A 21426-nucleotide genomic window follows, 5' to 3' on the forward strand; every position below is an offset into this window, starting at 1 on the left:
CGGTAAAATCCCAGGATTAGGGAGGGTCAATGGAGTGAGTGGCTAAGGATGGGAGAAGACAGGACCATCAGAGGACAGGAATTCAGGGAATCCCGGGTGAGGGAGCTAGAGGAAGCCTGCGCTTTTGGGAGAAGATGAATATGGCTTCAGAGCCCTTCCATCTCGGTACACCCTGGCTTTTACAGTGTGGCTTTATTTCTTCCCCTGAAAAGGCAGATTCTGTTTCCTGACTGGCTCGGCTTGGCTCTGTGGTGAGTGATAGACTGCAGCACAGGTGATCCTCTGTGGCCTCAGAGACTTTTCCTGAAGATGCTTTATAGGTTCTTCTCATGCCTGAGACCGTCAAGCATAAAGCCAGCCTGGCCGACAGGAAGACGAGAGCCACGTGGAAAACTGAGGCACTCCCGTCAGCAGGCAGCGCCCACCATCAGACGTGGGAGTGAGGCTGTGTGGGAACACCCGCCTAGCTCACAGAATCAGAGAACAATCTCCTTGTGGTTTTAAGCCCCAAAGCTTTGAGATTGTTTATTAGGCTGTGAAAAAAGAGATGCATGTAAAAAGTGAAATCAAGGATTATTACAAGAGAGCATTAGAGAGTAGTACCCAACCTGAGCTAACATCCAAGGTGTCTTTTTAGAAAACTATAGTTTCTATTTATGTATTTATTGGCTGTGCTGGGTCTTCACTGCTGCTCGGGCTTTCCCTTGTGGCCAGTGGGGGCTACTCTCTGTTGCAGTGCCTGGGCTTCTCATTGCGACGACCTTGCTCATTCCAGAGTACAGGCTCTGGGGCATGTGGGCTCAGTAGCTGGGGTCCCCAGGGTCTAGAGCACAGGATCAATAGTCGTAGCACACAGGCTTAGTTACTGCGTGGCGTGGGGGATCCTCCTGGACCATGGATTGGACTCATGTCCCCTGCATTGGCAGGCAGATTCCTATCCACCGAGCCACCAGGGAAGCCCAGGAAATTAGGGTTTCTCTTCTTTTTCATTGTTGAGCTACTTTGAGTGGTGCCTTGCTGCTTATTGTCCAGATGTCCAACCTGTACAGCAAAGTGTGATAAGGGAAACTCTACCACCACCACCGCCTCCTCCAAAACCTTAAAACTCTCTGAGCTCCAGCACCTGCCTGTCACGAATGACTTCCTGCTATAGAGAGTAGGAAGGCTTCATGGAGGAAGTGTCTCTTGGGTGATCCACGCAGGATGAGAGAGATCCGCATGGACAGCAGCACCCTTTTTGACTTTGCAACCTGACCCAGCACAAGGGGGCAGCTGAGCATGGCAGAGGGACTACCGGACCTTTCCCTGTGGTTTGTCAGGTTGGGGGTTGTAGAATTCTGGCTGGAGGGCCAAGAGAGCCTATGGCGTGAGAAAGGGTGGTGGAAAGAGAGCCTGGGGAAGGAAATTACACGAAGAGGAATGGAGTGGGAGGGTGGGGGAAGAGATGGGGTGGTGGGGAGGTGGCAGAGGGCTACTGCCTAGGAGCTACTTGTGCACCCCAAGGGCCCTTCTGTCCATCTGTGGGACACTCATGCATTGGACTTTGATGTCTGACTGTGACCTGGGAGCAGAAGCAACCTCCTTGGCCCTGGAGAGAGAGTGTCCCAGGATTAGGCAAAGAGAGCGCTCCAAGGTCAGGAAGCTGCATGCCCTCTCCTGGAAATTAACCTGCTGGTGCAGCGTTTGAAGGTGCACCTCACTGACAGACAGGATCCCTGCAGCTGAGGAGCCTGGCCTCACCCTTCTTGGCTACACAGAGCATAAGTTTTCTAGGATATTGACCTTGCGACAGGAAGGAGAAGCACAGACGGGACTGAGTCAGAATCAATTGTCATGGATGAAACGCAAAAAGGAAATCTGTGAGATCAAAGAGGAGGGGCCAGACAGCCGACAGACATCCAACAGACCTGTACTCTCTCCAGGCGGGAGGCTCTTCATCATAGAGCCGCTCCCTGAGCTTGTGAGGCAGACTGGGGAGCAGAGAGGGGCAGTAAGCAGTTGCTGGCACAGGCGCGTAGGGGGTGCCAAAGAGAAGGGACCTCCTGCCCTTCTAGGGCTGGTAGAGCCAGATTGTTTTGAAGACCCAGAACCCAGATTTTCTGTTTAAATCCTTCCATTTGCAATCTTTAAAAAAAAGAAGAGGAAGACTACTTACTGAGGGTAAGAACTCGATTGCTTCAGAAGCTTCAGAAACATTCATTGGCACCCACCTCACCCTGCTCAACTCCACCCAGCCCCACCACCCAATCCCCTGAAAGCAAAGCTGCCTGAGGAGAAGTGCAGCTGAGTGAGCAGGAAAAAACCTTAGAGTGAACTTGGCGTTCAGAAACTGGACACCCCGCAGTGCAAGAAAGAAGATCTTTGTTCCCTTCTTGTTGTTCTGAAAGCCTGAGACCCAGAGTTCTATCTCCATCATCACACAGGAAACTGAGAACTTCCGACTCACTCAGGACCTTGGCCTTGAATTCATAAAGCATCTAAAAGCTTCAGAAACAAACACTTCGTGGACACAGTCCCCTGAAGCCAGAGTAAGTGGAACTTGTCTCTTCGGGCTTGTCAGTTACTTTTGAAAGCGCCGTTGTTTGCATGTGGCCAGATTGGACGGTAGTTCTCCTGTTGCAGGACATGACTTGTTTATCAGTCCGTCTCCACAGAGATGGGGAGGTCTTTGAGGGCTAGTCAAATGCCTAAGTAACCCAGCAATGCATCTGAAAGGCAGTGCTTTGTATAGCAATACTGAGGATGGATGGATTTATATGAGTGCTCAGATGTAAAATAGGGTGTTCTTTTTATTTTGAGCTGATTCTTGTTCTTTCTAAAAACAGGACACTTTCTTGTGTGATTGCTTGTTGATGACTGATTAAAAAGTCAGCCCACTGTTAACATACTTTCTGTAGAAAGCTATTCAAGACACTGACAATTGTCAAATTTCCCCACGTACTCAAAGACCAAACATGGTATAAGAGAAAACTGCAGCGAAAGGATAATACTAGTTAGTAAAAGCTTTGCAGATGCAAAGATGATTTGATACTGAGACAGTTTCTTAAGAAGGCTACAGTCAAGGAGCCCCAAAATCAGGACTGTGGGCTGTCTTTGAAGGAGGTAAGATCTCACCTGCCAGAAGGTAGGCAGCTGGCCAGGTGACCTCCTTGTGGGGACGGCGGCAGGGGAGGGCAAGGGGCATCCATTCTGTTCTAAAGAAGAGGAAGGTCAGAATTTTGTTCTGAAGAGAAGCAACATGGGGGGCTACTTGGAGGTATCTACTTAGCCTTTCCTCCAGTAGGTCTGGAGGGTCCTAGACTTTCAGGATTAGAAATCCCCAGAAGTCTGCACAGCCGACTGCCAGGCTCTGTGCCCCTCACTGACCCTTAAGTCCCCACTCTGGCTCCAGGACAGCTCTAGGCTATTCAGACTGAAGGGCATGGATGCACTGGTAAGTGTTTATCAGCTAATTCTCCTGAGAAAAGTGCCCTGATTCCTAGTGCTGGCCGATTCCCATGTGTAAATATTCCCATGCTGGTTGACTTCGAGTCACCAGCATGCTGGATGCAGAACAGCTGCACACGGCTGGCTCTTCTGAACCAGTAGAAGCCAGCTCCTGCACCCCACCAGGCCTGGGCGTCTTCCACCACCACAGATGGCCCTTTGTCTGTCCAGAGGCTTCACCAACTCCCAGGATAAAGGGTGCTGGCGCTGGACCACTGGGGCAACGGCCTGGGGCAGACGTTGGTAGCAGGCTGCAGACGGACTGGCGCATGACATGGCAACATGCTCCTTGGGTCTCGACTCCAGGGCCTCACTACAGTCCATCTCCCTTTAGGGACAACATGCCCAGGAGCTGATTCTCGTGCCCAACAAGTGGGGAAGTAGTGATCTGGCTTGAAGGTGGGAGTGGGTGTGAAGGTGACTCTGTTCAGATGGCCCCTGACAGTGCTGACGTGGTTTGCCTCCACCTTTGCCAAAATTCCCCAGGAACTGGGCTCACGGGCTCGGCCTTGCACCCCTTGCTGTCTGTGCTGCCCGCTGCTAACACGGTAAGCCTGAGAACCCACCCAGAAGTGCTGACTGCCACATGGAGCTGTCTGCACTGGCAGTGGCAGCAGAAACCAGAAACTGCCAGCACAGCTTGTTTAGTGAGGGGCAGCCTGGGCTTCTCCAGAAAGAGGCTTGACTGGCTGTATGCAAGTTCAGAGATGGAGGAGAGCGCCCTAAGGATGGATTGGATGGGGAAGGACCGCCCCCCAGCCTGGGGGCCCAGCAGCACCTCACCCCCCTGAGCCTTAATCTCCAAATGCCACTGCAGAAATGTGAATTTTGTGAGCAGGAAACATTCATTAGGCTCTGTGGAAGGAGGAGCACTGGACTCTCAAGATTTTATATGGGAATTATGCTGCAGGTACCACTCACTTTACTGGTCGATGTTTAGGTCAAATCAGTTAGATTGATGGCAGCATTTTGGAAATTTCACAGCGCAGTGCAGATGGAAAGGGCTGTCAAAATCCATCACTCCCAAGCAGAATTCATTTTCCAGATTAACTACAGGGAGACTTATAGGGAGTGGGGTGCATCCTGGTGGCACCAGGCCTCAGAGCAGGGCACCTACAGGGAAGGAGGTCCCCCAGTATTTACTGAGAACCTGATAATTTCCAGAGGAAGGCTCAGACATTGCCTTACATTAGCCCTGCAAGGTAAGGGTACTTTCCCACGTTACAGATGAGGAACTGAGGCTCAGGGAGGTAGGTTAACTTATATGAGGTCACAGAGCTGATAGGTTACACAAAACCCTGTGCTCCCTTTGGGGAGGAGTCTTCAATAAGTGGTTGGAAAGGTTGGGAGGGAGAGCTGAAAAGCAGGGGCTGGGGATTTTCTACAAAGGCAGGCTATCTAGTGGTTTTTGTTTTGTTTTGAGGCAACCCTGGTTAGAAAATATCTAAAGATATTCTTTTTAGGAGAATTCCGCCCTATGTCTGGTCACTGTGTGACACTTCCTGCCTTGAGGCTGTTCTGAGCCTTTCTCCCCCCAGCGCCCCCTCTCCTTACCAAATCACCCCACTCCTCCCAGACTGTTACTGACTCCTCCTCACGGCTATCTCAGGAGGTCTTCAGAGAACCTCAGTGACTACAGAGGACCGTGTGACGTGGGTCAGGCCGGCGGATGGGTTGGCCTCCTAGGATCTCACTATGGCAGCACTGTCGGTGTTTGCTGTAGGGTAATTTTTACATCACAATACATCCTCGGCCCTGGCTACCAAATGACAGTAGTGTCCCCCAGTGTTTGTGACAACCGAAAAAACAGTCACATTTACCTGTGCCCCACGGCACTGTATCACCCCTGGCTGAGAATCTTTTTAGCCTCCAAAGCCAGAAAGATCTGTTTGTAAGTTTTGGAATTTCGGCCAGAACTGATTTCCTTCCCAGCCTCCTCTGGGGACGCCACAGTGCAGTCACTGCCCTGTGACTGGGGAGGAGAGCCAGGGGGCTTCAGGAATGGGCCTGAGAGTGGCACGCACCAGGGTTTGAGCTCCAGCTCTTGCTCTCACCAGCTTTGTGTCCTGACTGCTCCCAGCTTGTGTGCCTTCCCCTCTAAAGTGGGGAATGACCATGGGACGCCCTCAAGGCTGTTCAACACTGAGCCCAATGTCGAGTGCATGGAAGCTCTCAGGAAGCCTTGGTCGTCATGCGTGAGGCCCCCCTTGTCCTCCCGTGTCTGCGCTCTCCATCCTCTGGACGTCTCCTGCAGGGCGCTCAGGGCCAGAGCACTTGAGTCAGCGACGTGTGCACGCCCTGTTTGTCACTGTGGCAGACTACAGGTTGCATGAGGGCAGAGGACCTGGGTCTCCCTTGCTGCACAGGGCGTGGTACACAGTGGGCACTAGTAAACAGCTGTCCAGGGGCTAAGGACGCATACTCACGGCCTTGTTTTTGTTGTCCAGAGCCCGCTGCCTTTAACAGCAAACACATACAGAAACATTTCCCTTGACCCGTGGCAGAAGCCAGGATGGAAACTTCAACCAGCGCAAAGGACCATGATATGACCACAGAATACGACTATGGGGACACGACCCCTTGCCAGAAGGTTCAGGAGAGGGCCTTTGGGGCCCAGCTGCTGCCCCCCTTGTACTCGGTGGTGTTTGTCATTGGCCTGATCGGCAACATCCTAGTGGTCCTGGTCCTCATGCAATACAAGAGGCTCAGAAGCATGACCAGCATCTACCTCCTCAACCTGGCCATTTCTGACCTCATCTTCCTCTTCACGCTGCCCTTCTGGATCGACTACAAGGTGAAGGACGACTGGGTTTTCGGTGACGCCATGTGTAAGTTGCTCTCTGGGTTCTATTTCATGGGCTTGTACAGCGAGATCTTCTTCATCGTCCTGCTGACCATCGACAGGTACCTGGCCATCGTCCATGCCGTGTTTGCTCTGCGGGCTCGGACTGTCACCTTTGGTATCGTCACCAGCATTGTCGTCTGGGTCCTGGCCATCTTGGCTTCTGTCCCAGGCTTGTACTTTTCCAAGACCCAGTGGGAGTTCACCCACTACACCTGCAGTCTTCATTTTCCTCCTGAAAGCTTCACGAAGTGGAAGCAGTTCCAGGCTCTGAAACTGAACATCTTGGGGCTGATATTGCCTCTCTTGGTCATGATTGTCTGCTACACGGGGATTATAAAGATTCTGCTCAGAAGACCAAATGAGAAGAAGGCCAAAGCCGTGCGTCTGATTTTTGTCATCATGATCATCTTCTTTCTCTTCTGGACGCCCTACAATCTGAGTGTGTTTGTTTCCGCTTTCCAAGATTCCCTGTTCACCTATAAGTGTGAGCAGAGCAGACAGCTGGACCTGGCCATTCAAGTGACAGAGGTGATCGCCTACACTCACTGCTGCGTCAACCCTGTGATCTACGTCTTTGTCGGTGAGAGGTTCCGCAAGTATCTGCGGCAGTTGTTCCACCGGCTGGTGGCTGTGCACCTGGCCAAGTGGCTCCCCTTCCTCTCCACAGAGAGGCTGGAGAGGGTCAGCTCCATGTCCCCCTCCACAGGCGAGCATGAGCTCTCTGCTGGGTTCTGACTCAGGCCCCTGGAGGCCGATGCAGGACCCAGCAAGAGCGACCTGTGGGGCATGCTGGCTGGGGAGGAGGCAGCTTGGTCTCCAGCAACTCTGTCACCTGATGGGGAATTCTAACCGCATGGGGTTGAGGGAATTCCAAGCTGCTCAGGACAAAATCACTTCTGGCATTTGAATTTTCTCCATGAACTTCTTTTTTGTGGAAAGGAGATGAATAAATGAAATGGGACATCGCAGAAGACTGGACCAAAGGTTGGCAGAGAAGGGCTTAGTCCCAAACAGTTCAGACGTGTGAACCAGCCTCTGAGCATCCAGCGCCTTCAACACCGGTAACCTCAGAAACTGATTTCCATAGCTGCCTCTGCTCTGAGCTGAGAGCCAAGCACGCGTCTGTGGCCTCCTCCACCCACTCCACCCAACCCCCATGGGAGGGTTAGGCGCTTGGAAACCATGAGGAACCTCCAGCTCCTGATGGAAGAACTTGACACCTAGTGGGAAATAGGATTGGGAAACTGCTGTTGGCAGTGGAGCTAAGAAAGCCCTTGGGTAGAATTTTTATAGCTGCTGAACTGGAAGAATTCAGGCAGTGGGCTAGACACAGACAAAATGTGTAAGATGCTGTACTTCTGTCTTTCTGAATATTTTTCAGAATCTCTCTTCCCTGTCAGTTGAGCGGTGCAGCAGTAATTTCTGACAGCTTGATTGAGGAAATGGTTACGAGACAGCAGGAGACAGGGCTGCTTTTCTTCCTCTGGACCTCCATCCAGGCCTTGTAGTTTATGGATCAGAGTTCTGGCTGTCACCTTAGACCCAGCACCAGAACAGTGACCTGGTGTGCAAGTGGACAGGGTTTGAGGCTGGCAGTGAGGGCAACGTCTACCAGGAGGGGTGGGGACTCTGTCTGTGTAGAAAGTCGAGGAGCCCTTAACTCAAAAGAAATTCATTTACCCTAAAGGTCCTTAACACCTCAGCTCTCACCTGAAGTGAGACATGTCTTTATTCCCTTTTCCCTCAGTTGTACATTTCTCTAAAAAATAACGTTTCCAATAACATAAATTGTTTACTAGGAAAGCTTAAAAATACAAACAGAAAAAAGACAAACAAATGTCAGAATCAGTCATAATCCCCTAGCCAGAAACAGCACTGTCCATTCTTTGGCAGAGCTTTTAGCTTTATCTTCCCTCTGCACATTTATGTTTATAAGCAAGATGACCTTTGACTGTGGCTGCTCTTCCACTGCTGCTGTCTTTAAGCAGCAGCAGCCTGGGCTCACTTTCCCAGGCGATAAATCATTTCTAAGCTTCAGCGTTGGGACCTGCGCTGAATTCTACCGCTGGAATGAACCCAATTCATTCGCCAGTGTCCTCACGATTGTTTGTGCAAATCAATTCAGTCCGGCAACAGTGACCAAGGACCTGCTTTGTTTAAACCCAGCGCTCTGAGCCCCAGGAGACATGGGTGCAGAAGGGCCGTCTGCCCTCCCTGAGCCATCAGCACAGTGCAGTGGACAGGTGCATGGACGTCAGCCCAGCCCCGGCAGGCAGGGGGATGGGACAGCAAAGGTAGGGGAGGACCCCCTCAGTCAGAAAGCACCCTAAGTGAACAGGAGTCCCACCTACCAACACAGTGACACCACTGAGCGGCCTCTCTCTGGGGGATGCTAGAGTCTGGGGGTCTTACCAAATCGCTCTTTCACTCAGGGACCTACCATGTTTTCCTCTTTATGCAAAGAAGATGATGTCATGAAGCTGTAGGGAGTTTGTGTGTGAGGAGGAAGGGGTCAGTCTGCACTGGGCTTATGCTTCCACACAGGAAACGTGGGCGAATACAGGCCTCAGGGGTAAGGTCGGGGTCAGCTCTCCACATGAAACCCTGCCAGCCTTTTCTGCAGTGTGAAGAGGAGGTTTAATGGAATTAAGAAACATTTGCCTACTGCTTTGGTAAAATAGGACTTCCCTGGTGGCTCAGATGGTAAAGTGTCTGTCTACAGTGCGAGAGACCCGGGTTCAATCCCTGGGTTGGGAAGATCCCCTGGAGAAGGAACTGGTGGTCCACTCCAGTATATTGCCTGGAAAAGCCCATGGACAGAGGAGCCTGGAAGGCTACAGTCCATGGGGTCGCAAAGAGTCGGACACGACTGAGCGACTTCACTTGGTAAAATAACACTGAATCAAAGTGTAATATTTGATCCACTACAGTATCATAATGAGAACTATTTCACAACATCCTCCAATTCAAGTTTTGAAATAATGCTTATTTTTTAAACTTATTACAACGGCAGTCTATGTTCTTTGTAGAAAGGTGGAAACAGGCAAAAAGCCCAAAGAAGGAAATGGAAGCACCTGTTATTCCACTGTTCAAGTGCAGCCTCTTAGCATATTAGTAATTTAGTGCACCACCTTCCAGTATTGTTTTCTAAATGCATGTGCGCACATGAGCGTGCACACACATACACACAACCAATCACACTTAACATTTGTTTTGTGTAAACTCAGTGAAGTTTAACACACAGCAAGCTCGGCAACTGCTGGTTGAACGGATGACTGTTTCATTATAAAATAAGGATTACAATAGTATATACACTGAGGTGATCACCTACACCTCGGGCTATTCTGAGGATTAGATGAAATAAAGGAAGGAAAGTGGGGGTGATCTTTCTCCAGCTGCATCAGGTGAGAGATCTGACTGCTCCTGCCAGACATCTCCTTGGTCACGCAGGACACCTCCAGCCCTTCCCGGCTGCCTCTCTCCCATTCCCTCCCCTCCCCGCTCCTGTGTGATCAGAGCCCCACCTCATTATATTGTTGTTCTTAACTATTTTCCCCATTTCATCCTAGACACAAAGATACTGTTTTTTCTCCAGAACTCTTTGAGAGCAAGTTGCAAATAGGATCCTCATCACCTGTTAGCATAGTACTTTGAAATGATTTTATTTAGACAAGGATGCAGTAAAATCTAGAAACTAACATAGGTACAGTGTCACCGTGTACTTCACAGCCCTGTTTCTGATTTTGTCCACTTTACAAGCAACGTCCTTTAGTGTCCCAGGATCTGGAACCTCTTGTTCCGTGTAGTCACCTTGTCTTTCTAGTTTCCTTCATTCAAGAATATGGGCCTTTTGTGACTTCATAGCTTTGTAACACGAAAAACTACACTTTCACTTTTTTTCTTTTTTCAACCTGACAGGTGGTTCCTTGTTTGGAATTTACTCATGTTTTCTTGATGATTAGATTCACATTATTCAAAAAATCAAGAAAATCACAGCAGTGATGCTGTGTTCTTCTCAATATCAGAAGGCATATGGTGGCAACTCGCCTCACGACTAAAGATGTTAAACTTCATCGTTGTTTCATAAGGTGTTTACCAAATTTCCCCACTGTAAAGTATTTTGTACATGTTAATTCATAAGTGATTATTATTAGCTGACACTCTACTATAAAGTAAATCTTTTCTGTGCCACTTATGTGTGTATTTATTTATATTATTGCTACCTCCTGGATTCCCTTTTTTATCCAGTGGCATACCATCTAATATTGTGTTTCTTTTGATGCACAGATTGTCCCAGATCTATCTAGTGAGATTCCCTTTAAGTTGGGTCTTCTATCCTTTCGCCGTCCCTCCCCCCGCCACCAGGGGTCTCAGTGCATTCACGAGAGTGCCGTGGAACTATTTCAGTTTTCCAGGGCTGTGAATTGATACCTGACATTTCTTAGATACCCCAGGAACTACTAGTTTGAGGTAGCTGACAATTTCAATATGAGATTGTAGTACATGCCTTTCGGAATTGTCACGTCTCTTGCAGAGCGGGGTTTCCAGTGGGTGAGATAAGCAGTGAGAAGCAGGAAATGAGGATGGCAGTGCCCCGTGGGATGCCAAGGTTTGAGAAGCTGGGCCACGCCCAGCAGCTGTACGTATCCCACTGGTACTGACTGTTTCAAAATACAGTCAGGGAATTCCCTGGTGGTCCACTGGTTGGAACTTTGTGCTGTCACTGCCGAGGGCCTGGGTTCAATTCCTCGGCGGCCCCCCCAAAAAATCGAATATTATTTTTTTCAACTCTTATGGACTGTCTTTTCAAGCATACTTCAGTTGTTTGGATCTAACCACATAAGAAGTGGAATTGTTGGGTATTTTGGTCCAGGACACTGAGAACAAAAAGTATGAAGATAATAAGGGCACCATGAACTGAGAAAGCTTGGGAACCTTTGGAGGCAGGGGTTTGTTTGGGAGTTGGAGTGTATACCACTGTGGGAGCTAGTCGGTGAGTCTGTGCAGGCTGTTGCCTCTGCATCCATTGTTGAGTCATCACTGCAGAGGAGGGCTCCAGAGGGCACCACTAGACCCCATAGGACACACTCTGACCCGCAGGGCCACCTGCACTTTCAGCCTGGTGATGCCTCAGCGCCCCAGGACGCAGGAGCAGTGGACTCTGGGTGCAGACACTCCCTTATACACATCCGGGGAGCCTGCAAGCCAGCACACCGGCCCCTGCTACCACCTTCAGAGCACAGCACTGTGCCTGTTGCTTCACTCTTGAAACTCACATGGCAGGCGTCTCCTGCAGGTGCTCACCTGGACCCTGCAGGGGATTCTGGGCAATGGCCTTTCGGCGTGACTCTGAGGATGCCAGGCAAAGCACCACCTTGGGGGCTTACGTTCTTCTGTACCTGCTTTCAGCGCTCTCCAACGTTTCAAATGAGCACACTGTAAGAATAACTATTCTTTGTGAAAAGAATTGGTGAAGGAAAAGAGAGAGGGAAGAGAAGAGAAGAAAGAAGACTAGGGAAAGAGACAGAGGAAAGAAAAGGAGTGATGCTGCTCCCGAGAACATCCAGCATCAGCATTCCTGAGGCAGGAGGCAGTGCTGGGCGGGGATGGAGGCTGGTGTGGGAGCCAGGAGAAAATACTGAGTTTGAGTTTTCTATTCAGGAGGAGGCCCCTTGCACACAGTGAGCACAGTTTTAAAACACAGGTATCTAAATACCAGAGGATGCCAGGTAAGTGCTTTATCATCTCCCTGAGCCTTGCTTTTCCTATTAACCAAAAAGAGTAGCTTATAATAGTTATAAGTTATAATGACTTGGTAGTTATAAAGACTTGGGATGAAGCTTTGTGGGGTAGTGGTAATTGCTCAGAACCTTCTTGGTACCACACTGTTCAGTGCCCAGTGTCCCCTGTCCCTCTCATCTCTCACCCTCCCCAGCCTCCCAGGTCTCTGCGCCTTCCTGCTTTGTAACAATGTGCATAGAGCTGTGTAATTGCACAGAGCTCCAAACAGGGATTTAATAACTACTATATGAAGAGTATCTACCCCAGAGGGCCCCCTCATTTTATTTTCACTTCTTACAAGGTTTTCCTCAAAAGGAAGTTTGGGTGCATTTTCTTTGAAATAGTGTCACACTCCAGTAATTTCCTCACATTACTCAGAAGCCCAGATGCCTTCAGGAAGCTGACACATTGTGGCCATTCACAATTGACATCACCTCGGTGCCCGTGAAGACCAATATTTGACTCTACTGCATTTGCTTAATTGGATACTTGGTTCCTACGAGGGAGAAAAAGAGAAGTCAACCCCATAATTTAAATGTTGAAATGTGTGTCTTTGCAAAATTGCAGAAGTTCAAGCAGCTTTGTACTTCTGTTTAGTCAAAACTGAGTTTTCTTTATCTTTCTCAGGAAGCAAGGTGGGGAGTTGTCCTGAAGGTAAATATGCTGGGCATTATTAAATACGGCCACAGGAAGGTTGTTGCCCATAGTTGTGCTCATTATGAGAGAGAAGTAAAACTCTCTGGAGGGCCAGCATTCTTTTAGAGCAGAGAATAAAATAGACTGCTGCTTCCTGCTTTGAGGGACATCTTTTATACACTGAAAAAAAAACAGGAAGCAAACAGAACTCCTCAAATGGCCCTGCTGCTGCTGCTGCGTTGCTTCAGTCGTGTCCAATTCTGTGCGACCCCATAGACAGCAGCCCACCAGGCTCCCCCATCTCTGGGATTCTCCAGACAAGAACACTGGAGTGGGTTGCCATTTCCTTCTCCAATGCATGAAAGTGAAAAGTGAAAGTGAAGCTGCTCAGTCGTGTCCGGCTCTTAGCGACGCCATGGACTGCAGCCCACCAGGCTCCTTCATCCATGGTATTGATTAAATAGATTCAGTAATGTGCTGCAGCCAACTTGTAGCAGTCCATAACAGCCAGTTGTGAGATCTCTCCCCAGCTCCATGATATTATGTAACATTGGTAACCTGAAATTGGAAATGTTTGGATTGTATACCCCAGGGGAATTCGTAAATGCTACTTATTAGGGCTGTTGGGGTTTTTTTTTGTTGTTTGTTTGTTTTTGTTTCTTTTTAGAGACAGTTGTTAAGCATTTATCAGGATCTTGCTATTTAAAATATGTTCATGAGATGGAATAAGTTTCTGTTAACATTAACGTTATAGAAAACTATTTCATAATAAGACAGTTGTGTTTGCAAAAAAATGAACTTAGACCCTCACCTCACACTGTATGCAAAATCTAAGTCATACACTTAAATGTAAGAGAGAAAACAAGTAAACTTTGAGAAGAAAACACAACAAATCTTTAGACTTTGATCTAGGCAAAAGATTTCCTATGTGCAATACCAAAAACATAGTTCTTAAATGGGGGAAAAAATGGATAAAATGGACCTCTTTAAAAATCAGAACTTTTGCACTTCAAAAGGCAACATTAAGAACATGTAAAGACGGATTTCCCTAGCGTTTCAGTGGTTGGCGCTCCAAGCTTCCCCTGCGGGAAGCACGGATTCCATCCCTGGTTTGAAAACTAGGATTTTGTGTACTGCATGGCACAGCCAAAAAACAAAAACAAAAAAACACCTGTAAGACAGGAAATAGACTGATAGACTAGGAGGAAATATTTGCAAAACATATATCTGATACAACATGTATCCAGAATTTACGAAGAACTCATACAACTCAATAATAAGGAAACAATGGACCCAAGCAAACAACAGGCAAAACATGTGAACCGATATTCCACCAGGAACATTTATGAATGGCTAATAAAGTATGAAAAGATGCTCAACATCTTTAGTCATTCAGTTCAGTTCAGTTCAGTCGCTCATTTGTGTCCAACTCTTTGCGACCTCATGAATCGAAGCACACCAGGCCTCCCTGTCCATCACCAATTCCCGGAGTTCACTCAAACTCACGTCCATCGAGTCAGTGATGCCATCCAGCCATCTCATCCTCTGTCGTCCCCTTCTCCTCCTGCCCCCAATCCCTCCCAGCATGAAAGTCTTTTCCAATGAGTCAACTCTTCGCATGAGGTGGCCAAAGTATTGGAGTTTCAGCTTTAGCATCATTCCTTCCAAAGAACACCCAGGACCAATCTCCTTTAGAATGGACTGGTTGGATCTCCTTGCAGTCCAAGGGACTCTCAAGAGTCTTCTCCAACACCATAGTTCAAAAGCATCAATTCTTCAGTGCTCAGCTTTCTTCACAGTCCAACTCTCCCGTCCATACATGACAACTGGAGAAACCATAGCCTTGATTAGATGGACCTTTGTTGGCAAAGTAATGTCTCTGCTTTTGAATATGCTATCTAGGTTGGTCAACTTTCCTTCCAAGGAGTAAGCGTCTTTTAATTTCATGGCTGCAATCACCATCTGCAGTGATTTTGGAGCCCCCAAAAATAAAGTCTGTCACTGTTTCCATTGTTTCCCCATCGATTTCCCATGAAGTGATGGGACCAGATGCCATGATCTTCGTTTTCTGAATGTTGAGCTTTAAGCCAACTTTTTCACTCTTTAGTCATTAAGTAAATGCAAATTGCAAATTAAAAACCACAATGAGATACCAATTCACACCCATACCCAACCAAGGTCACAGCTCCCATCCTTCTTAGAACTGGTCATACAATCAATTAGGAGTTAATCCTGTACTCTTCTTTTCCCACCCAGACACTTGATCCCTAGATGTCCTCATGGCATAGATTATTTTTAACATTTAATAATTTATTGACAACTATTGAGATAAATGTTTCAAAACTAGGGTGAGAATTCACACTCATGACTTTCAGTTCCATGTTTGACCCTTTTGGAGGTTGAAAGATTCCTTGGAAGGTCATTTCCAATGTGGGAATACTCTGCAGTAAGCCAGCAGAAGGTCATCCACCCCTTTTGCGTTTTTCCACTGACTGAGAACTTGTTTTCTTCCATGCATTCATAAAGAGAGGGTCCCCTTGGTCAGAATCAGTCAATATTTGAGCAGCCTGAGATCAAGAGCTGGACAACAGATATTGAGAACAGAAGAGCATCTGGAAAAAGACCAGGATCAACACTAAGGCCTAATCTCTAACCACTCACATTGAGAGGAGCTACCTAGTGTGAAGCGGCTGCTGGGTTCTCCTGTCAGTCGTTGGATGCTTTCCCACACTCGTTCTTAATTTAACCCAGAGGCAATTTATCCAGAGTAGCCCTTTGTTTTCCCCCAGGTGTTGACTGAGGTGGGAGACGGGGAGCAGAGTCCCTTTGTTACCTAATCCCAGAGATAATCAGATCTTTGCGGTGAGTTTTCTAGCAAATGTTATCCAGTTGCTTCTCATTGACCTAGTTGTAAGGTAAGACCTTGTCACTTATGGCCTGATCACAAGATAACTGTTTTTCCTGAAACGCCATCTATTTCTGATCTTACCACCTGGTTCTTGCGCCTGACAAGTGTTTTAAGTATCAGAGCATGAATTTACTTTCTTTCCTCTTAAATCTCATCTTGTTGGTTTGAGTTCAGTGATCCAGTGTCAAGACCTATTTTACTCTTCATCTTTGCGTTGATTTCCTAGTTGGTATTCTCACCCTCAAAATTGGCAAACAGGAAATGCCACGTGGAACATGAAATCTGTAAACTATAATAAAATAATCCCTATAAGAGAACTAAAAATTTGACGGGCATTGTTGAGCTGTTTTCACTTCCTCTGCCTTGAGGAAGCCGAAGATCAATGCTGTGGAGATGGAAGTAGCACAGAGTAAGTTCACTGGGCACCGTGGCATAGGAGTGGTGGGTACAGGGTAGAGGGAGAAGTGAATGCTGGCATGTGCTCACATGTGTGTACGTGGGTGTGCAAAGGGCAAGAAGCTGAGGCTTCTCTGAGACTCGGTGAGAAGGACGGAAGGAAGGAGGCCTAGGAGAGCAGCACTAGCGCGTTTGGATGAAGACGAGGAACAGTGAGCGCAAGCCTCTTGGAGGTGTCTCGTCACGATCTCCACAGTGTTCATTTTGCTGTCTGTCTGCTCGGTTTCTCTGTTTCGACATTGCTGTTACTTGGAAATGCAGCTGTGCTTTTTCAGTTCCTGTGCAGTGAGAGGGTGGGGGAGCCTTGGCAACTCCAAGGCCCCTTTGCAGACAGATCAGCTCAGGGAGAAGGGGAAACAGGTGATATGGGCCAAACCCAAAGCAGTGGAGGGAGGAAGGGAGGGCGGCTTGGAGGCAAGCTCACACCCTTTGGCAGAGCTGTCCCTGTGGCACACAGGTGGGGTGTTTTCTCCTCCGAAGGGGAGGCAGCAGGATGAAACAGGAAGCAGGGGTCTCTGCACTCCTGACTGCAGGCTGCTGACAGTCACAGCGCCGAGCAGTACCTCCAACACGCGAGTCTTTATTCGTTGTCACGTCTGCGCTCTACTTCACTGGCATATTAGGTTAGAATAACACCCAAAGAAGACCAAAGTATGATAGAAAAATAAATATAAAGAGCAGTTCTGTTTTCTCCCCACCTCCCCTTGCCCACGTCTACCCCTCCAGGCATCTGCCTTTTTTTATATGGGGAATTATGCGGCATGTGATTTACATATCAGCACAGCTGTTAGGTGAAAGAAAGGCAGAACACCAGCTGGCAGGAGATGGGGCCATCTGGGAAGGCTTTAGAGCTCTAAGATGAGGCACAAGGAAGAATTTGTCAGCTTGTCTGTGGGGTGCAGTGAAGGCTGTGCCAGGGCAGCTGATGCAAAGACCTGGAAGTGAGAGGGGGCTTTCCTTGATTCAGGAACTGAGAGTAGCCCACAGAGACAGGCGCAGGATGGGGCACGGCGAGCGAGGAGGGGCCAGACCCCCAGAAGCCTTGTAAGTCAACCGAAGCTTAGCGAATGAGTGTTAAACCTGAGAGTGACGCGCCCAGGTTTGCATCTTAGAACCATCATCCTGGCTGCAGAAAGTGTGGAAAAAGGATAAGACGGGGACTGTCTTATCAGGAGGAGATTGTCCTCAAGGGATGAAATGGTGGGGACCCAGCACGGGGAGGGGCACTGAGGACAGAGCCAAGTGGGCAGGGTGTGAGGGCAGGCCCCCAGGTGTCTGTCTCGAGCAGTCCACTCAAGGGCATTGCCACTTGCTGAAATTGTGAGCCCAACCTGGGCAGGGAGCCTGCTAATGAACTGAGTTCTGGGGTTACCACGTGTGGCTACAAGACGCTCGGTGGGTACCCGGAGGCAGTGCTGCCAGACATCACCTAAATGCAGGCGTTTAATAACTAAAAGATTTCAAACAAAAATCCAGCTTTCTGGCTTCTCTGTGAAACCTGGCACGGGGAAATCTGGCCACTCTGGGTTTGTATTCACTCTTGTGCACAGATCAGCAAACTACAGTCTGAACTGGCACCACACCCAGCCCTGGGCCTGTGTGACCCTAGACCTAAGGTTTCTTTGTTTTACATTTTTAGAAAGTTGTTCACTTCAGTTCAGGTGCTCAGTCATGTCCGACTCTTTGCAACCCCATGGACTGCAGCACGCCAGGCTTCCCTGTCCATCACCAACTCCCGGACCTTGCTCAAACTCGTGTCCATCCAGTCGGTGATGCCATCCAACCATCTCATCCTCTGTCGTTCCCTTCTCCTCCTGCCTTCAATCTTTCCCAGCATCAGGGTCTTTTCCAAGGAGTCAGTTCTTTGTATCAGGTGGCCAAAGTATTGGAGTTTCAGCTTCAGCATCAGTCCTTCCAAAGAATATTCAGGACTGAAGAATATATGGCAGAGATCGTGGCCCACAAAGTCTATAGTATATGCTCTCTGGCCCTTTTTAAAAAAAAAAACGTTTTTTGCTGACCCTGCTCCTGGCAGGTGTCTGCTGGAGCTGAGTTGCTGCTGCCACCTTTCCACGGGTGCAAGGCCCCTGGTTGCTTCACTCCCCAGGCTCTGCTCCTGCCCAGCCCGACTCACTTGTGTGCAGTTTCTCCTTGGCTCCCCGCCAGGTCTTGGGGTCCTGAGAACGTGTGACCAGAGGAAAGGGCAAGAAACCAGGGTAAGGACAACCTTTAAGAGACAAGCAAAGAAAAGGCTGAAAGGAACAGAGAGGTAGGAGGGAAGCTAAGATAGGGATGCTTTCCAGGTCAGAAAATAGAGCTTTTCAAGAAATATGTGTGGTCAGGTTCTCTGGTGCAGCTGAGCAGCCTGGCAGGGGAAGCCTTTAGAACCCCCAGTAGGTTTAACAAGTGACAGTGAGGTGATGAGCTTTAGTGGAGTGGGGAGTGCAGATGCCAGATGTGAGTGGTTGAGGAGCAGCTGGCTTCCAGGTTAGCTATGGAAGGAGGGGGAGACTGGGCAGCCACTGGTGGGACTTTATCAAGACTTGATCAAATGGGAAAGGCTTGAGCTACAGAGAGGGAGAGATGGAAGATGGGGGCAAAGTTGATGGAGTCATGTCTGCAGAGGGAGTCAGGATTTGCCTTGGCCAAGCGTCCCTTGGAAACAGGGCCCGGGAAGGTGAAAGTGCAGTGGAGAGGGAGGTTTTCTAGCAGGAAGTTAGTGCTTTGTCCTATTGGCTTCTGTTTTCTTGCTGAAAAAGTGGTGGGTCACCTGCTGATCAGAATTCTAGAGTGAGAGGGTCTGAGCTACACATGGCACAGAATAGGGAAACTTGACAGTGTTGCTGGGCAGCTCAGGAGCCTGTGAGTCACAGAGGTGTGACCATCTTCCCCTCCCTGCTCTCAGGGACCCTGTAGGTGTCAACTGGGCAGATGCAATGCGGGTCAGTCCACGCACTCCAGCCAGGGCTTCCAGCCGCACAGGAAGAGTTCTATTTACAATTTAAAAAATAGAAGAAAAGAAAAGCAGACGGAGCCCTTTCATAAAACTTTGCTTTAAAACCAACACAGTTCAACATGAATTACTATTTAGCATCTGCAGAGTATCTCATTGTTTTAATGAGCAGTCGTATTGAATTCCGCTCACGTGAACTACACAGCAATGATAGCGTGCTGAGCAGCGAAGGGCCGAGGGAGGCGTGCTTCATTTTCGCAAGTGAAAGGAGCGAAGTTCACATACTGTGTAAATGCCACGTCCAGGAGTGTTAGGCTTTCGATAAGCCTAACTTATCCAAAGGTACAACTACAGCCAGAATTCTGAACTCATCCCATGACGAAGGGGAAGGCACTGGGGCCCATTTAGTTAAGCTCGAGTTCAAATTCCAGCTCCAGCTTTCTTAGCCTTGTGACCGTGGGCAATGCTTCACCTCCTCTCAGTGTTGTTTCCTCGTCGGGGATGGGCATTGACCACGGTCTTGACAGCAGAGGGTGCAGAGCCTCAGTGGGGTTTCAGAGAGAGAGCCCCAGGGAGCAAGCACAGGGTACAGGGGAATCCGTCAACAAGGGCTCAGGTTTCTAACTGTCACGGTAACGTGTCTTCCTGCACAGAAGGGAGAAGATTTCAGAAGACCTGGCCCTCAGTCTTGTTTCCACTGCCAGCTTTGTGACCTGAGCAGGTCACTTTCCTTCCTGGGTTCGTGACCTCGTCAGTTTTTCCTTGAGGCCTCTCTGGGCGGCTGCACTGGGCGTCTCGCTGCAGGACACTGGATTTCAAGAGGCAGTGAGCAGCGACCCAGAGTGAACGTGTAAGAGGAAGAAAGCAGGAGCTGCCAGGCCTGAAGACCTGAGCCAGGAGAGTTCCAGAACATTAGGTCAAAGCAGTCACAGGCCAGCCTCAGTACGAGGCAAAGGAAATGCAGTCCACCCACCCTCCCAGGTCCAAAGACAGAACTGACATGACCTCTTCGGAGATTACCCACCACCCGGGAAGAAACACTTTTCTTCACCAGTTAATAGTTCAGGAAGATATAGCTTTCCTCTCTGAGGCCCCACCCTTCTCAAATTGTAGAAGAACCTTGGGGGCTTAAAAAGCCTTAGTCCTTCTTCCAAACGCAGGCTATGGTGCGGACTGTTTGCACACCCGTCACTGTCGAAGCCTGAACGGGCTCAGCCTCAAGGACACTTGCCTGTTCAGGAGGTGATGTCCTCACTGCTCTGACTCCATCCAGACCCTTTATGGGTGTCATACACTGGCCCCCAACACTGTTGCTCCTCAGCTCACATGTGCTCAGCCATTGTTCACAAGGTGTGGCACCATGCTGGTCCAGGGCTGGTGGTCTAAGCTGGCAGCTATTCCAGAATCACTGCTACGCACGCACGCATGCACACATGCACACACACACAGACACACATACCTCAAAGCCTTGGGCCCTGGAATCAAGCTCAGACGCCTTTCCCCACAGTGACTTTACCTTTGCCCATAGAGCCCTCGTCCTTTCCGGTCACCCTGGACCCGTCAGCCAGGTTCTCTCAACTTTGAATGTGTGCAGTCCTTTCCCTCCCAAGGCTTTTGGCTCCTCGTGTGAAATGATTTTTCCCTCCCTAAAGCTCCAGGTCGCAAGGAGACCCAGGAGGGGCAGCTTTCATCACACTGCACAAAGCACGCGGATGTTGCACCCTCTTCAAAAAGCAATCCAGTTCTTGTTGCCATTAAGTTTAATCAACTAAATGCAACATTCAGGAAATACTGCTCCCAGGTGACCTTCAGTCCAGAAGCCTCTGGTCAGAGATTAATAATATATAGAGTTTACTCTGTAAACTCTGTGAGAATCTTAGCAGAAGCTGGTCATTGCCAGAGGGGAGGGAGTGAGGGATTGGGCAAAATAGGTGGGAGGCATTAAGAGGCAGACCTCCAGTTATAAAATAAGTGCTGCTGCTGCTGAGTCGCCTCAGTCGTGTCCAACTCTGTGCACCCCATAGTCAGCAGCCCACCAGGCTCCCCCGTCTCTGGGATTCTCCAGGCAAGAACTCTGGAGCGGGTTGCCATTGCCTTCTCCGTTGCATGCATGCATGCTAAGTCGCTTCGGTCGTGCCCGACTCTATGCGACCCCATGGACAGCAGCCCACCAGGCTCCTCTGTCCACAGAACCCTCCAGGCAAGAATACTGGGGTGGGTTGCCATTTCCTTCTCCAAGGGATCTTCCCAACCCAGGAATCAAACCCAGGTGTCCTGCATTGCAGGCAGATTCTTTACCAACTGAACTACAAGGGAAGCTCAATGGTCGATAATTGTTATTAATAATATTTGAAGAACACA

The 21426-nt window shown here is 49.0% G+C and overlaps 1 protein-coding gene across 1 annotated transcript; it reads left to right on the forward strand.

The window, feature by feature from the left end:
- Nucleotides 2134-8370, forward strand: LOC102179993 (C-C chemokine receptor type 1). Its single transcript, XM_005696042.3, has 2 exons — nucleotides 2134-2528; nucleotides 5934-8370. Exon 2 carries the CDS (start codon nucleotides 5999-6001, stop codon nucleotides 7064-7066), a length of 1068 nt encoding a protein of 355 aa, XP_005696099.2. The 5' UTR covers nucleotides 2134-2528; nucleotides 5934-5998; the 3' UTR covers nucleotides 7067-8370.

The sequence above is a fragment of the Capra hircus genome, chromosome 22, assembly GCF_001704415.2.
Source record: "Capra hircus breed San Clemente chromosome 22, ASM170441v1, whole genome shotgun sequence".
Classification (NCBI taxonomy): Eukaryota; Metazoa; Chordata; class Mammalia; order Artiodactyla; family Bovidae; genus Capra; species Capra hircus.

Coding starts and splice junctions, on each gene's coding strand:
- LOC102179993 (XM_005696042.3), top strand. CDS start 5,999: ATGGAAACTTCAACCAGCGCAAAGGACCATGATATGACCACAGAATAC.